The 17,403-nt window shown below is 45.8% G+C and overlaps 1 protein-coding gene across 6 annotated transcripts in view; it reads left to right on the top strand.

The window, feature by feature from the left end:
* Positions 1–8,964: 8,964 nt before the first annotated feature.
* Positions 8,965–17,403, top strand: part of Ildr2 (immunoglobulin like domain containing receptor 2) — a 62,420-nt gene continuing 53,981 nt past the window's right edge. For 2 of the 6 annotated variants that reach the window (XR_007229201.3, XM_048421092.3), the window contains exon 1: positions 8,970–9,144. Coding sequence is in view for 5 of the 6 variants with exons in the window: in XM_048421092.3 (XP_048277049.3) it covers positions 9,099–9,144 (46 nt within the window). In the remaining variant the exon portion in view is untranslated. Of the gene's footprint in view, positions 9,145–17,403 lie in introns of all 6 variants that reach the window. The other 4 variants (XM_048421094.3, XM_085687973.2, XM_085687974.2 and 1 more) reach the window with 4 other exon arrangements.

Here is a 17,403-nt window from a genome sequence, read left to right as displayed (position 1 = left end):
AAATGACTAAATTGAGATGATTAATATATGCATTATTTTTGTACTTGGGTTTTTTTGTGTGTGGTGAAAACACCTTAAATCTCTTTTTTACAATTGCATTTATTTGTTTGGGGAGGTGTTCATGTGCTGTGGCAAGTAAGGGAAATCAGAGGGCAACTTGTGGGAATCCATTCTCTCCTTTTACCCCATGGATTCTGAGACCAAATGCAGGACTTCAGGTTTGGTGGCCAACACCTTTACCTGCTGAGCCATTTCTCTGGACCAGAAACTATTATTATTTAAATGCTTTTAGAAACATGTCATGATGTGATTTATAGTTCAAGGTCAATGTATTTTTTTTTCATTTATAGTTAAAGTCAGTACTGTTTGGAGAATGACCCAAGGCGGTAAGAATGGGAGCTGGCGAGATGGCTCTTTGGTTAAAGATGTTGAGAAGCTGGACAGCCAGAGTTCAACTCTCAGAACCCACGTGGTAGTAGAAGAGAGTTGACTCTTGCAGGTTGTCCTCACACCTCCACATGTGCACCATGCTGCCCCCCCCCTATTTTTTTTTTTAAATAACAAGAATTGGCAGTTCCTTCAAGAGTCAAGGTGACAAAAGCTATGGATGAGCCTGAGTGATAGAGTGCTTGCCAGCATCCCTGGGGTCACTAGCATCACAAGATGAGGAAAGAGAGTCTAGGGGAACGCTGCATGTGAGGGCATCACAAGCTAAAGGCCAACCTATATAACTTATTGAGACCTAGCCTCAAAATGCAAAGATTGAAAATCACTGGGGATGTAGCTTAATGGTTCTTAAATGTAACTTCAAAGTTCTTGCCTAGCATGCACGAGGTCTTAGGACCTTTAGGCTGCAATCCCTAGGACCTAGGAGACTTAGAAAAGTCTAGGTGCAAGTGAACCTAGGTGGAGGCCTGGAACAGAAATGCACGGGCAGACATGGAAAGCAAGCAAGGAAGGACTAGAATTGTATTTCAGGGAAAAGCAGAACTTATAGATCACATGCAAAAATGAGGGAATTGGAGTAACCTAAAGGTCTGTGCTTGAGGAACGAAGTGACAGATGGTGCTTTTGCTGTGTTGGGAAGGATTTAGGATAGAGGGAAACAGTGTTGGTGCTAAGGAGGTCCAAAGCACTGCGAAACCTCCATTATCTGCTCATCTCATTCTTTGACACATGTCTTCATTATTAAGCCATAAATAAACAAACAACTTTATCTATTTTTCAACCAGACCAATTGTGTTTTTCAGAAATTTCAGAGGATGGCAGACTTTGGTTGGGGTAGTTTGGGGATTAATGGCTCCATTATGGACATGTTAATTTCTAGATGCCTATTATATATTCGAGTGAGGATATAAAGTGGGCAAGAGGCCACATAAGTTTGGAGTTCTGGCCCTGAGATAGAATTTGGAAGTAAGCCACATAAAGATGGTATTTAAATTTGTGGAAATGGATGAGATAGCCTAAGGAGAGAGTGGAGAAGCAAAAAGAGAGAAAAAAGGACCCAAGATGGAGTGCCAAGGAACACAAGCACTTAGAAGATTAAGTAAAGGTGACTAAGAAGAAATATAGGGAGAATTAGAAAGAAAATGAGGCAAACCAAGGGATGAGAGACCCTACCAGGCAGCAGTTAATTTCCTCAGTACACATTTAATAAGAGCCTCCTGAGCATCAGTTCTGTTATAGTTAAAGGAATAAGTTGAATAAAATAAAGGTTATAATGAGTAAAATGAATAATAAAGAAATAAACAATTATGTATCTACTTAGATATCAGAACATTGTGTTGCAGAAGTCCAATGAAGAAAAACAGAATAAGGCGATAGTAATGGACGAAGCCTGAAAGTTAGGGTGATCAGAAAAGCCATATACTAAAAATAGGATGGTCAGAAAAGCCCCTGGGTAAGACAACAGAATGTGGACAGACCTGAAGCAATTGTAAAAAAGCCCAACCATGAAAGTCCTAGATATCATTCCAGGCAGGAAGAACAGCAAACACGCAGGTGACATAGGAGCGTGTCTGGTGTGTTTGAATAGCAGCAAAGCCACTCCTATAAGTAGAATAAGGGAGAAGGTAAGGGTATTAGATGGTGAGTGAGGGCCAAGCCACACGGGACTCACAAGGCCACCATAAAGGCTTAGATTTTAGTCTAAATGAGGGAAAGGTGCCAGAGATTTGGGTGAATCCTCTCTCTCTCTCTCTCTCTCTCTCTCTCCCTCCCTCCCTCCCTCCCTCCCTCAAATATGAACACAGAATATGCAATCTTCCTCTACGTGTACTGGAAAGCACCTGATGTTGCTTGTTGTTTGTGTATCGACCCCACCTTGTTCTGGTAAAGTAACGGCAGTTAATATTCTCTGAAAGGCACTGTATTGGCCTCTGCTAAAACCTCCATGAGAGGTGTTTCACATCCCCCTCACAGCTGTAAGAAACAGAGTCTGTGATTAGCTCTGTCTGAAGACCAGGAAATCGGAACTCTGACTACTCCAGCGGACACTGCCCATGCCGCCAAGATCCGTGACACTTTTACACTCTCATACCAACACGGTTGTGATAGATGCACTAAGGTTTTTATGATGTGAAAATATGCCAAAGCCAAACTAGGAACTTCTGAGATCCTTTCAGACTTTGCCTGAATGTGTTCCCGCATTTTGAGTAAATCACCCCCAACCGTTTATTTCCTTCTGCCTGCTGAGTCTGTATCCCTACACTCTTTCGTTGGGTCGCATGATCTTGCTTCTTGTATTGTCCTATAATATTTCTCTCAATTCCTGCTCATGGTGTGCCGTGGCCTACTTTGGGTGGTTTGTCTCTTCCTGGTCTCTTGAAATACCCCCCCACACACCATGGAAAATGTCTCTGTCTGTTCTTACTCTCCTCAACTTATCCTATGTTCTGTGGCCAGAAACACCGTTTGCTGAAACACACGCCCAATGTCTTCTGCTTAGAATTTCTCATGAGTCTCTTTGAAACCCAGACCTGATTTGCTGTGTGTGACCGTATCATGACTGCTCCTCTGCCCACGTGAGGGTGTGCTCTGGGAAGCAAGCCCTGCTCTCACTTCTGCCTGCTGTTTATATCTCTGGATATCTACCTTCTTCTCTGCCCTCAGAGATTCTGTCCCAATGATGCTAAAGATTTAGATCCGTGGTTACCTTTCAGCAAAAATATTTCTGAGCAGAGCAAATGACCCATCCCCTCTGTTTTCATTCCCATAGCATACCTGATACATTCCCTAACATAGTCCCTGTCACACTTTTGCATTTGCCTCTCTCCCCACACACATGGCTTCATGCAGCTGTACGTTCTTTGGTGGGCTATGACTCATCATTCATCTTTGAGTTCCTATTCATCTTAAATTTCTAGATATTGTAGGCACTGAATAACTGAATGACTTTGCAGGAGAGCGGAGAAGAATGCGGTGAAGGGAAGGTGAATACCCTGGCGTGGGTGGGAATGCATATCGCCTCTCTCTGTGTGAAAGGCACCTAGAATTGTGGAAGAGGGGTACCGTGCATTAACACTTGTATGAGACACCCCCTTCCAGCATGAAAGTCGAGGTGGATGCTCTCTGACGCTGCCCTTGACAGTTCACCTGCCCTTTGCTCATTTGAGCTCCTTCCTTTCCAGGTACTCAGTGTTCTGCCTTTGTGTTCCATCTCACTACTCCCGTGTGTGGGGAACAGTTCCTGAGTGACCATGCGTTGTTGACTTTGGCATGGCCATGTCAGGAATCATAGCCTCAGAACCACTAGAAGATGGCAAAGTCTTCCCCTCACACCCTAAGCCGAGGCTGAGAGAGATGGCAGAGCCTGCTTCTAGTCCTTTTTAACAGTGTGTACGGACAATGTCCGTGGTATCTTTCTTTCTGCGGACATTTATGGCCTAAAGACTGCTCCCCTACAGAGACTACTCCTACCAAGTGCAGGCCTTGTAGCTCAATTCCCCTCGTTTAGTTCCAGCTTACCATTGGCACGATTGCTCCCTCAATTCCCCTCGTCTACTTCCAGCTCACCTTTGGCACCATTGCTCCTCCGCCCGTTGAACACATACTCTGGGAAGCAAGCCCCGCTCTCACTTGTTTGAGCTAAACCTGTCTTCTTGATCCAGCAGTAAACCGTACACCCTTCCTTCTGTTCATCTGTAGTTAAGAACCCAGCCTCTGTGTTCAACTGTATATGATAAACACACTGAGCTTCCAGTGTGCTGAGGTTTCTCCATCAGAGAGCCCAACCCAGCCCATCCAAGACACCTATCTGTCCACGGCTCTGTGGGTCTGTGGGTCTGTGTGTCTGTCTTTGTTTTCATTCCCTCACTGCCCCAGGCAGTCTGACCTTGGAGCTGTGCTGGGTGAGGCACCTACCCACATTCCGGGAGTGAGGTCATCAGATGATTTCTTTTTTTTTTTTTTTGTAGCTCACTTCTATCCCTTGGGTTTTTTTTCTGTCTGTGACTGGGGTCAGGGAAAGCCTCTAAAAAAAAGTGCTTAGCTCTCTGAGCAAGAACCTTTCAGCTTAACTGTCAAGACCTAGTGTTCAAGGCATTTTGGCCTCATGAAATCCCACTGGCCAGGCCACCTCTCTCTTTTCTTTCGGGCTTACAGACACTGCTCGGTCGTTGGGATCAGAATTGATCTGTTCACCGTTCCGGGAGTTGCCAGTGTTACTTGGGTTTCCAAAAGATGCTAATATTGGAACAGAAACAGAAGCACAAGGCAAAAATCAGAATCGGGACTCATAACAGAGAAAATAGCCTTATTTCATCTCTAGCCCTGTAAATTACAAACAATTTACAGATTGAAGTATCAGTCGGTAAGGGTTCCCAGGGCTTCAAATCCTCATAATTAACTTGATTAGTGGATCACAATTGAGACATAATGAGAGCAGGTGTACATTTGGGAGCTTTGTATCTGGCTAAAAATATAGGCTTGACAAAACACCTGCCACTCCTCTCTTTCTCCTTTCTCCTTCCTCCAGGGAAGTCCTAGACACTGAATAGATTTTGGGAGGATCATATCTTTAGTTAGAAAGTTTTCCACATTGTAGAAATAACACTGTATAGAAAATTATAAAGAGAGTATAAATGAATAAAAATCTTGCCTAGAGTTTTTTTTTTTTGCTGTTTCTTCTCTCTTTTTAAAGGGTATTTTTTCCATATTTGAGGTCATGCTGCTCTGTCCTTTTGTTCTGCACATTATCCTTGGATGGACCCTTTGGGGGAAAGTATTCAGAAAGCTAATTCAAACAGAGGAGGTTCTGACCCCAGGTAGAGCACAAAAGCATCACTTAATTCAGCATCCTGCATCACCCAAATTTGGAGCCTAAGACAGCAAGCTCTGAGATGAAACAGACACAGATGCACGAACTATAGCACATCCTCCCAGTCTTTGTTTATGGTATAATTACCACTGTTCTTGGCACTTGACATGGAGGGCATCATGAACTTTATATTTACATTGTTAGTCTTTAAAGCTTTTAATCAATGAAACAATGTAGCTCTCGTTTACGAGAGAGCTTCCAGATTGAAAATGCTTCCATTTCCAGTAGAGTCCTTGGTTTAGTTGTTTTGTTTTTAGCTCAGAATCACTGAGGGTGACTTTTGCTGTGTGAGGTTGAGGAAGACAACAAACCCAATAGGTAGCATCAAGAAAAGAAGGATGAACCAAACTCAGGTTTTTAAAAATATGTGGCACTTGCTTTAAAGTCCTACCTCATCTCTTTCTCCTGGAACAAAGAGCAGAAAGAGGCAGAAACCTGATTTTTATCTGTGTGCTTTAAAAAGACCCACGTTAAGCAGGATTCATGTGCATGCATGCCTGTGTGTCTGCAGTGAAATCATGTTTTAAAGAGGACTCAGCTGCATTATATTTATAACTGTGTTGCTCCCAGCTCCCAGCTCCCAGCATGTCTCCTGGTGGTGGCTCACGTCTCTCTTCTCTGTGTCCTGATTTCTGTTCTAAAGTATGCTGCTTTGAAGAAAGTAGACATTTGTCCATTCCCTCTCCTCACCAAACCCCATCCTAGTCGTGACTTTCCCAGACTCCTACTCTGGTCCAACGAAGGCTCTTGTTCAGACATGTTGAGCTCATTGCAGGAGAAAGTGTGACCTGTTGGGGATAAAGCCCCTGCCTTTGTATAGATTAACCAGACTCCACCTAGAGTCCTGCTCTGCTTGGCTAGTATAAATGGACAATGAAAACTTAGTCACATCATGGGCTCATTTGTAAATACTAACCGGACAGCTTCCTTAGAAAAGAAAAAGTGTTACTTTTTAAAAACTAAAGTTTATTGAAAGTACTTGAGGAAAGGAGTTAAATGCAGATTTCCAGGCTCTATATTGATTTTGATTTCATTATTTTAATTGAGATTCCAGGTGTCCCATATTTTACTATCCACCACCAATATGATAAAAAATAATGACACTGTCGCAGCATCCTTCCAGCCCCATCCTTTAGGTTGGGAGTTTTGGATCAGTAGGGGTAGCCTAGTATTTTCATATTGACCATTTATCACCTTGATAACAATGTGCATTGGGGAGGGGCATGTAGTTCAATTTAGAGTGTAGCTTGGGGCCCCACCCCTCAGGTACATTTGGGATAGACCACTGTATCTCTCTAGTTGTGAAGTTAACATGCAGTATGACACGCTGCAAATAGTTCCGAGGATGAAAGACAGGGCACCTGTATTCTATGATTCACTATGACATAGCTCTTCTGCAAGACTCCTGATTCCTGTTGACATACACATAGGGACAGACTCCAAGCACACATTCAAAGTTCACGTCTGTGCGCATTCACTTTTCAGTTCAGCCTACCTCCCATATTTCCTCCTCTGTATAAACTTGCTCATATGTCTAAGGTTTGCACAAAATGCTCAGCCAGATATTGTATATACATACATAGACTTGCAGAAATAGCAGAGCATACATAACACAAATACACTGCTATTTCAACCCTTTGATATAGACATGCTTTTTGTAGTGGGAAGCATACATGTTGGAGTCAGAAAGACGAGGTCATATTTTAGCTCTACCATTTACTGGCTACTTGATCATAAAGGTGTTAGTTACAATCTTTATGTCAAAGTCTCCTAATCAGGATTAAATGAGGAATCTTGGAAAACATCCATAACCATGTGTAGGCTCTAATAAGAAGCCTACAGATGTTAAGGTCCTCCTTTATTTTTAATTTTCTGGGCGCTAAAGGGAATAACTCTTGAATTTCTCTCAGAGGGCTGCTTATTCAGGGTTCTTAATGGCATACATTAGAAATAATCCAGGCCAAATGAAGTAAAAAGACCATTTATGAAAATGTAGTGAGTGTATGAAAGCGTAGCGAGTCCCATTCTTACTAAAAATGCTGAGGATCCAGATGTAGGAGACAGGTTGGAACCCGGAGAGGCCACCCCAGGACGGCAGCTCAGATCACACCCTGGAGCAATGTAGCCCCCTGACTTCATCCAGTGCTGGCCCTGGCCCCCCCCCCCCAGATGCCTTTGCAGCCTCATGGCAAAGTAAACTCCCCAGTGTCCCTGCTGGCAATACTTGATCTACTTTGAGAAAACTGAGTTCCAGGTCACTCTAAAATGTGCTGGAGGTGGGGCCTAGATTCCCGACTTTGGTAGTTAAGGGGTTGACTAGACTTTCTGACTTCTGTATTTGGAACCATTCAGATATATGGGAAGAACTCAGAAGGCTCGTTGTGGCAAAAGACCGCCATCCAGGACCTTCTCCTTACTCCACACGCGTCCTGGCGTACATCACCGCTGCTCTCACATACATCCGTTCCTAGGGAGAGGATTTTTCTGTTGCGGGAATTCAAGGGCTGTTTTAGGCCCTTGAGCGCTCTTTCTCCCTGCCTCTAGATAGAGTATGGTAGCCTGTTTCTTGACCACCACCAACTCTAAACAGCCCACATCTTGCCCCATCTTTCAAGTGTTAACACAAATGTCTCTTACATGGTGGTCCTCAGCCCCAACCCATGACTAACTTGCTCTTCCCTTTGTCCACCAGGCCCTTTCCCTACGTCTTCCAAGATGACATCGGCCCAATTTTTACAATGAATATGCATATGCCTCTAATAGTCCGGCCTTCTTCATCTCCTGAACCCAAGATGTGGCTTCTCAAGGACAGAATGGCCGTACTAATACTCATACCCTGTAGTCTTAGTTCTTAGCACCCAGTAGGGCCTTAGTGTATGTTTGCTGATCCAAGCACGCATTTCTCAACATATTGTGATTCCTTGCCAATAGACAGACGACGATATCTCCATTGTAGGCATAAACTATATAAATATGCTCTGCAATTGGCGAACGTATAGGTATAGGTCATTTCGGTCACTTTTTTTTTAAAAAACTTATTTTTCTATTTTAAAAGACCTTAAACCATACCATGTTTTAGAAAGATGTTGCATAATGGCTTTGTCCCCTGTGGATGCCTATTTGACTGAGGCCTTTTCTTTTGTCTTTGAACCAGGTCCACCGGCCAGAGCACAGCAAAAACAACCACATTGTTCTGCCTTCAGGGGTTGCTAGTCTTCATGAGAAGTTATGTCAAGTTCTTTCAGCCTCTCTGTCCCTGTCACCCAGTTCAGGTGCAAACTGTCACTGGCATCCGGGGGCATAGATTCCCAGCCTGCGTAGTGGCCTGGGCAGAGCACGGAGGCAGCCCCTGCCACATGGTCCGCCCTCCGGAGTGGACTTCGCTGATGGGCTCTGACCTCCCGCCCCCTCCACCCCCTAGGCGGCACGTGACCGAGAAACTTTGGCGGGCGGCGGCGCGGGCGGTGGCGCGGCGGCCGAGCTCCCCCGCGCGGCGAGCTCTGCTGCGGGGAGGCGCTCGGCCCGCGCCGCGCTGCCTGTGCGTGCGGGAACGGCCCCCGCAGCCCTAGCGGACTCTGGAGCAGGCGACAGCGCGCGTCTGGCAGGCGGCGGCGTCCAGCGCCCGGGCCCGGGCTGCGCGGCCAGCCCCGAGGGCTGCGGCGCTAGGGACGCGCGCCGCCCGCGCTCCGCCGCCGCCTGCTTTCGCGAGGTCGTCCGGATCCTCGCTTGGTAGCCGCTGCCCACTTTCCCCACTCCGGATCTGGATGGGAAGTTGGGGAAGATGGACAGGGTCGTGTTGGGGTGGACCGCTGTCTTCTGGTTAACAGGTAATAGTCGTTTGCCATGGCGACGGATAACTTTATATGGATTCCCACAGTGTGGTGTTCCACTCCACCCTCATTTTTCTCCTTTTTGACTGTGTTAAAGCTGCTGTTGCAGCTGGTGTGTGTGTGTGTGTGTGTGTGTGTGTGTGTGTGTGTGTGTGTGTGGTTGGTTGGTGGGGGAGGCAGGGGAGAAGCCGATTGCAAAGGAGCTGGATGGAGGAGATGCAGGTGTTACAAGGTTGTTCTTAGGATGTACATTTTCCCCTCCAGACAATGGTTCTTCCTCCTTCTTTCCCTGAGTTGGATAAGCTGGGAGTCCTGGTCAGTGCCTGGGGAAAGCTCTGAAGGGGTTGATTCATGAAGAGGACTAATTTTTCTAGAGGGTGGGGGATGCGGGGGAGTGTCTCCCCAGCTACTTCCCTAGGTAGAGACGGAGGGGCTTTTGTGGCTCTCTGGCTACAGGGGAATGGGTCTGGGGAGATGGAAACAGGCTGTCATGATTGGTCCTGGAACTTAAGACCTGATTAGTCTCACTGGACCCATTTGGAGAAGATAATAGATCAGCTCCCCTTCCCCCAATAAGGTTAATTTCTAAGGTTCAGAGGCATGGAACTTTGCTGGTGCCTTCGGTGTACCCCTTCCCCACTTCGTGAACTTTCTTCCCATTTTCTGGTCTAGCAAAGGCCCTTGTTTGTCCAATGCGGCAATTCTGGGTTAAGGAACAAGGTGGTCCTGGGGTGGCCACCTCAGAATGATTCACAGAGCAGCCCTGCTGAAGGATAGATGGGGCCAAGTAAGAAGATGGCTTGGGGTAGGTCAGAAGTCACCAAAGAGACAGAGTCAAGGAAACAGAATAAGGTGTCAAAAGGTCATTTGGATGGGATGGGGGCAATGGTAGGCAGAAGAGAAAAGAGCAAATAGCAACAAGAAGAAAAAAAGTTTGTGTTCTCTAGGGCATCCACTAGCTTGTGGGGGTGGGGGTGGTGGCAGTGGCACAGGAATCAAGACACTGGGAAAATGGGAATCTGCTTAAAACACCCAAAGCAAATCACCGAAACAGGAGAAAATACAGTTAAGGAGGAGGAAAGGCAAATGCCCCTATCTTCTTCAGCTTTAGTCAATTGCCTGAGTTCCTTCCCTTTTGCAAATGATAGGCCCTGACTCTGTTCTTGCCCCCAGCTGGGATGAGGTGGGGGGCGCCCTCAGCAGAGTTAGCCTCTTATCTTGGCTGCTCTGAGTTCATCCCTCCCACATTATTCAGATATGAATCATCTAATTCCAGGGTTTGGCTGATCCATGCTTCCCCCTCCTCTGGCCTCCCGGTGCTTTCCACTGCCACCCTCACAGATTCTAACTCTTTGGGTTGTCTCTATGGCTCAGTTGCCTTCTTCAAGGGGGAACTTGGGCCCGCAGCCTGTGTCATCCGGCTTTTCTGAAGTCGGCCAGGTGTCTTAGGAGGGGTCCATGACTCAGGGGTGCTTTCCTGGACCCTGCCCCCTTCCTGGGTCTGCCCAAGAGAAGTACTCTGGGACTCACAGAGAGTAGGAGAAGAACATATGGTCTCTCTAGATGGCTAACAGTTTCTTATGAAATGGAATCCTATTAGTGGAGGGACCACAGGAACTCTAATTCAGCCTCCCCTGGCTTATAGAAATAGAGGTACAGAGAAGCCATGTATGTATTTGTGGCTGGGGCTAAATGCCAGTCCTCCCGACCCTAGCCAGTTTTATTGGCACCACCTCCACCTGCTTTGCTGGGTTTCTCTTCCCGTGGGAGGCTCTGTTGCTTTATTTTTGTTTGGAGGGAGGTGCTGCATTGTCCCTGCCTTCTGCTGTCTGCACCTGGAGAGCTGTTTCTGCCTGGAAACCGGCAACAGGTTACTGAGCAGGGTGTCTCTGCTGACAGATGGCAGGGGTGATCTGCATGTGATGCCGTTGACTACCTGCCCCTGCCATCCCCCATTCCCTGTTGTTCGGAGGTGCTGATGGTCAAGGCGCCTCTCAGCCCCTGCAAAGTGTGGGAAGCTAACAATGGCTGCAAGAGAAGGGGCCTGAGGAAGGAGAGAGAGAGAGAGAGAGAGAGAGAGAGAGAGAGAGAGAGAGAGAGAACAGTCAAGGCTGAGAGGGATTTAGACTCATTCCTCACACAGGAACCATAGGAGGTAAGGTAAGAAATTACGGTTCAGTCCAATCAATGAATTCTCTCTTGAGACATGGTAAAAAATGGAGAGAGAGAAAGGGGGAAAAGCAGATTAAAAATGAGACAGAGAGCCAAGAACTAACCACATTCATTCTCTCCCGCCCTCCCCTCCCCCATGCTCTCTCTCTCTCTCCACCATTCTACTTCCCTGCATTGCTTTAAGGCAGGCTGAGCAATTTCTAATCAACACTTGGGTTCTTTCCCTCAGGCTGGAACAGCTCCTTCCTTGTCTTTCATTGCTAAAATCCCCTGCTTCTTCCTGCTATATATTTAGCCTCATGATTTCTCATTGTCATTGCAGGGCTGCTTCCTGCAGTAGATTGGTTTTGTTGTTGTTGTTGTTTTGAACAAAACAAAATGCTTACCAGCTGCTATTTTAGCAACAGGTGCCATCTAGCAAACCAGCCTTGAATAAGGGCTCATTCAGTCTTTGTTCCCCAGTACAGCGACGTTGGGTTTGTTTTCTCTGGTGGTAGAGGCTGTGAGAAAGGCCATGAATCTACTCCGAGAGAGTCCACTCCGTGAGACTCTCTGTGATGGAGACTATATGCCCCCTCAGCGTTCTTGTTGCCACTCTTTAGTCCGCTTAACCCACTCTGAAAGTGCATGCTCAATTCCTGTGGTGTCTAAGTGTGATGAGAGGTGCCGAGAATAAAGCTCCCGAAGAGACAGTTCTTACCCTCAGAGAAGGGTCAGTCTAGGTGGTGACTAGGTACACTTGGGTAATTTATTAGGATGGTTGGCGGTTCTGAATGAGCTACCTTGGTGCTGTAGCACATGGGATAGGCATATTCAATCCAGATTAGGGGATTCCAGTCCAAGCTGACTGTGAATTAACAAGATGAGTAAACTGTGGTCTCTGCCTTCTAAGAGCTCAGTTGGGAGGCAAAGACACCGGCTGTGTGACGGTGTAGAGCAGTATCAGCACTGTGTGAGAACAATAAGAAACCTTCCCTAGAAGTATTGTGAGGTACCTCAGAAACACTCCTGACCCAGTCTAGATGAGCCCGGGAGCACTGAAGCGTGGCTGTTCCCCGGGCCACTTTGCTATCTGATGACCATGGAGGAATAGTGGGTATGGAGACCTAGAGTGTTATTAGTCCTACGAAAAAAAGACTCCCTTTTAGAGATTGCTGGTACATCAACTTCCATCATCCTCTTTTACGTCCTGTACTGCGACTCTGCTCTTCCCCTTCTATTTTCTGCCATCTTCGGCAGAAGTGGCATTGTTTATACCAAACTTTTTTCATTACTTTATCATGGCTGTCCCCATGCTCACCATCCCCCAGCCTGGATGCTTCTCACTGGGTTAGAAGAAGATGGCATGAATCTGCTGAGTGGCTGCTTTGCCAAGATTCTTGGTATTGCTTGTATTATTGTAAGCTCCGTGCTACTGTGTCCTAGGAGCTAGGAGTTTTACTCCAAGTACTTAATGCTTGGTCTAATGTTAGCTGTCTTAGTACTGGAATTTGATGGCTGGAAGACTCGCTGACCTGGGACTTGAAGGTTGAGTTCAAGAACTAGCCCTTCCACAAACAGCTGTAGAGCCCTGGGCAGGTTTCTATCTTGATCTTACAGCCTGTTAAACTATGGGGTGATTTCTGGGGTTCCTTTTGGCTATGTGATTCTGAGCCTGAACTTTTTCTCCATCTAATTTTGATGACTTGAATATCAAAGCTCAGAGTGACCAGTCTGTTCATTCTTTTATAATTCACCCCGTGACGGAAACCGAGGTAATCTCAGCTTTCTTTAGTGATTAGAATGAAAAACACCAGCTAGGAAGGGGGAAATCTGTTGTTGAGATTTTCAGAAGAACAAATGGGTTAGCATTAAGTTTTTGGAAGACAGGATTGGGCGGTCACTGTGGGAACTGATAGAGTGAGGTGAACGCATTAGAATAGATGGGCTAAATCCTCCTACATCCAGCATGGGCCTGGACTATCCCTTCATTTTTCGGGACTCATTATCTTTTCCCTCCTTTGGCATTTATCCTTCTCTTTCTTTGGTCAGAAATACACAGAAAAGTAATGGCTTGTGGGGGTGTCCTTACTTTGTGCTATTATCTATTTCTCGGTGTTGGGTAGCTTTCATATATATTATCTCAGTGCTCCTTCTGCTCAAGAAGACCAAGTCTCAGAAGAAATAAGGAACGTATCTGTCTATGTGGTTTTATTTATTGAAAAATGCATGAGATACAGTGTGTCTCCACTTTAGCATAAGTTGGTTGTTTCGAGTGCCAGAATCCAAGGGAATCATTCTATTTTGGTTAAGGTGGATCAAACTATAACTCTTGACTTAAGTGAGTATGCATGATGACCATTGTGGCATCTTGAGTATTGAGGCTTAGAGTTTATAGAATTCCGGAAAATAGTAGAGGGGAAAGTGAGAAAGATTGGTTGGTGGTTTTTCTCTAAATTAAGTTCTGAGGGATGGGGGTGGGGGTGGGAGTGAGGAATATTCTGGAGAGGCAGAGGCTGTGTCCCCGGGACAGCAGACATGGCTGAGCATTTGGGGACTAGGCGTTGGTCCATGCAAGATGTGGCTGTGCTATAAGCAGGCTTCAAGTTGTGGTGGTTGAGATAGGTTTTTGGCTCTCTGAAAATGAAAGAGAGCGTTTTGGATGACTGGAGCTCTTTATGAGCCAAGAAACAAGAAAGAACTAAGAAGAAGATGCTTCTCCTTCCGGGTCTGGAGCTTCCAGGATGCTGCACTCTGGCTTAGGAACAGGGCCCTCATGTTACTACTCCCATACTGGAGCTTGCCAAGGGACTGATACAGAGGTAGAAGCAGGTCAGAGGGAGCTCTCTCTCTCTCTCTCTCCCCCCCCCCCCCCCCCCGCATTTAAGGGTAGAATTACCACTAACTGACTTGAATTTGAACACTAGATTAGTATTTTATCTTATTTCCATTGACTTTGACGTGGAAAGCTAACTCACCTCATAGTGCTAGTCAGATAATTAAAATTAAACCATGTAAAAAGCTCTCAGAACAATGTTTGACACACATACCAATAACTCAGTACTTCTCATGAACCCAACTAGATATATTCATTAGCATCTTGATGCAATATCAAGAAATAAATCTCAGTAGCTCACTGTAGATGATACTTATTTTGTAATCATGTCACATGAAGCTGCGCTCTGCTGTGGGCAGCTGGCTGTCACCTAGGCTTGGTGGACTTGACCCAGTACTAGTTGACTCTTAATTCCAATACCCAGTATGAAGGAACAGGCACTAACTGGATATTTTGTTCTCACCATCGAGGGCAAATGCTTGGACATTGGGTAGGAGTATAGAGGCAGTGAGGAGCCAAACCACACAAGTGCCTTCGAGACTTGGACTTACGCATGCCGTAAGCCTTATGCCTTCTCTGCTCGTAGTACACTGGGCAAAGGAAATCCTGTAGAGTTTGACTGTACCCTTGCCTGTAGAGCCCAAATGCAGATTGGCGAGGGAACAGTGCAGCCAATCAGCCTGACTAAGTCATCTAAGAACGGTAATGTCATCACTACTGTGCTGCAGACTCTTTAGAAATCTGCAGAATGGAACTGTTGTTAACAAAAGCCCCAGATGACTGAAAAGGAAACTCTCAGGCAATGAAATGTGATTCTGCGGGGTACAGTGATTGCCGTAAGAGCTGGAAGCAGCTTTTAGAGACAGTGATTCGATGAAGTCCTGGAGAATAAGTAGGAGTTAGAAGGGTAGGGGTGCTATGGGGAGAAAGGAATGTGCAGACGGAATAGGCTGCGTAAAGGCTGGGGATCAAGGGAGGATGTGATATTTTCTGAAAACTACTAATATTTATCTATGGTTGAAGCATTTAGTGCTGCAGGAGCAAAGGAAAGAGAAGCCCCTTTGTCCTCCAGAAAGCTAGAGGGAACATTGAAGAAAGAATCCGAGGCAGGGGAGTGCCATGTGGGAAATAGATTAGATGTGGGTAAGAAACCTTGTAGGAGAAGGTGTGATGGGACCTGACCCCACATGGTGCAGTGAGATGAGAGACAGACATGGACAGACAGACGGGGTGGCGGAAGTGGGTCTGGCTGGATGCAGAGGTCCAAGGGGAAGAAATGTTAAAGATGCCTCCAGATTTCTGTCTTGGAATTTCTAGGAATACCATCCTGGATATGAACTAATATAAAAGGGGAAGCCCATAAAGCGTGGAAATCTTTTCAACTCTTTCTCCTGATTATAGCATAGCCTAGGCTGCTATAATTAAGGTACCCTAAATCAGAGCACATCAGCTACTTTATGCAATGCTGGGACAAATCACCTGATAAAAAGCAACTTAGGGAGAGTTTGTTTGGCTTATGGTTCAAGGCTACAGTCTACACTATGTAGGGGAGTCATAGTGGCAGGAGTTGAGACACTGATTACATTGTATCGGCGGCAGAAATGCTTGAGTTCAGCCCTTTCTCTTTTTCATGTAGTCTGGGACTCTAGCCCATGGCAGGGTACAGTCTACAATTAGGTTGGGTCTTCACGCCTTACTTAACCTTATCTCAATAATTCCTACCAGACATGCCTAGAGTCTTGCCTCCTCAGTTATTTTAGGTTCTACAAAGTTGGTGATTTTAACTATCACACATAGTGACTAATAATATAAAGTTCTTTTTCTCTCTCATTACAGTTCGAATCTGTCAGGATAGGGCTACCATTTCCAGCATGGGGCTCCTAGCTGTAGGCTTTTCTCAGCAGGAGGAACAAGGGAAGTAGAGTCGAAGGCAAGCAGCTTGTTGGCATAGATGACAAAGATGACGCCTTACTTCCCTCTTGCTAAACCTGGTCACATGGCCACAGCTAGCTGCAAGAGAGTCTAGGAAGTGTGTAGTTTTGGGTGGTTTGTCTGGCCAAATGAAAACCTGGAATGTTCTATTAGTGAAAAGGAGGGTGTAGTGATATTTCGTTTGTATTTTAATAAATAAGGCTTGCCTGATGATAACAGAGCTGACTAGCCCCACTGGTCAGCCTTACAGACCAGACAGTAGTGACATACACCTGTAATCCCAGTAGCCACACTAGCTCACCAAAGAAGCAGGGCAGTAGTGGTGTATGCCTTTAATCCCAGTACTAGAGAGGAATATAAGACAGGAGGAGACAGCTCTCAGTTCAGTCTCATTCTGAGGATTCCTGGAGGCAGAATGGCCATTTTGGTCTGAGGTAGAGGTAAGAGTCAGTGGCTGGCTGTTTTGCTTTTCTAATCTTCAGGTTGAAGCCCACTATCTGTCTCTGGGTTTTTATTATTAGTGCTACAGAGGGAATGGTTGTGTCTCCTTCTTTATCAGAATGAGTGTGAATATGCTTATGCAACACTAAAATATCAACTAATGCTATGTATTTGGGTCTGGAGCTCAGGGAAGAGCTAGACAGGAAATACAGATAACAAGATGACAAAGGTTGGTAGGAACTTTCTTATATGCTCTCTGCCCTATTTAAATGACTGAAGCCTGACCCATCTGGAAGAACTGGGATGGTTTCTAAGGTCCCTCCGCACTGCAGGATGAAGGCTGACCCCGTTCAGCCCGGCTTTGGTCTCATTGGAACAGCACATAAGCCAGCTCGACATCACCCGTAGTTCATTTCAGATCTGTGGACGATGAGACAAATCAGATAGAAAGGAGGCATGGGTCTGGTTTTTATCTACATGGAGGTGGCAGAATGAGAAAGTGTGGCTCAGCTGGAGACATAGGAAGTTTGCTTAATGAGTGCACAGGCATCAGAGCTATTGGCAGCAAGAGATAACTAGGCCATGAGCAAAACCCACCAGGATGTCATTGCCCACAGTCCTATCTGAAATGGGTACATGGTGTTGATCTTTGAAATTCTTAGACAAACATACTAGAATACTAGTATAAGAAAAGAAATACTTCAGCCAGGCAGTGGTGGTGCACACATTTAATCCCTACACTCAGGAGGCAGAGGCAGGTGGATCTCTGTGTGTTCAAGGCCATCCTGGGCTACAAAACGAGTTTCGGGACAGGCTTCAAAGCTACACAGAGAAACCCTGTCTCAAAAAACAAAAACAAAACAAAACAAAATCTTCAAATGGTTTATCTGGGTACC

This window comes from Myodes glareolus, chromosome 5 (genome assembly GCF_982192425.1).
Source record: "Myodes glareolus chromosome 5, mMyoGla1.1, whole genome shotgun sequence".
Lineage (NCBI taxonomy): Eukaryota > Metazoa > Chordata > Mammalia > Rodentia > Cricetidae > Myodes > Myodes glareolus.
This window is presented reverse-complemented; position numbering and strand designations above follow the sequence as displayed.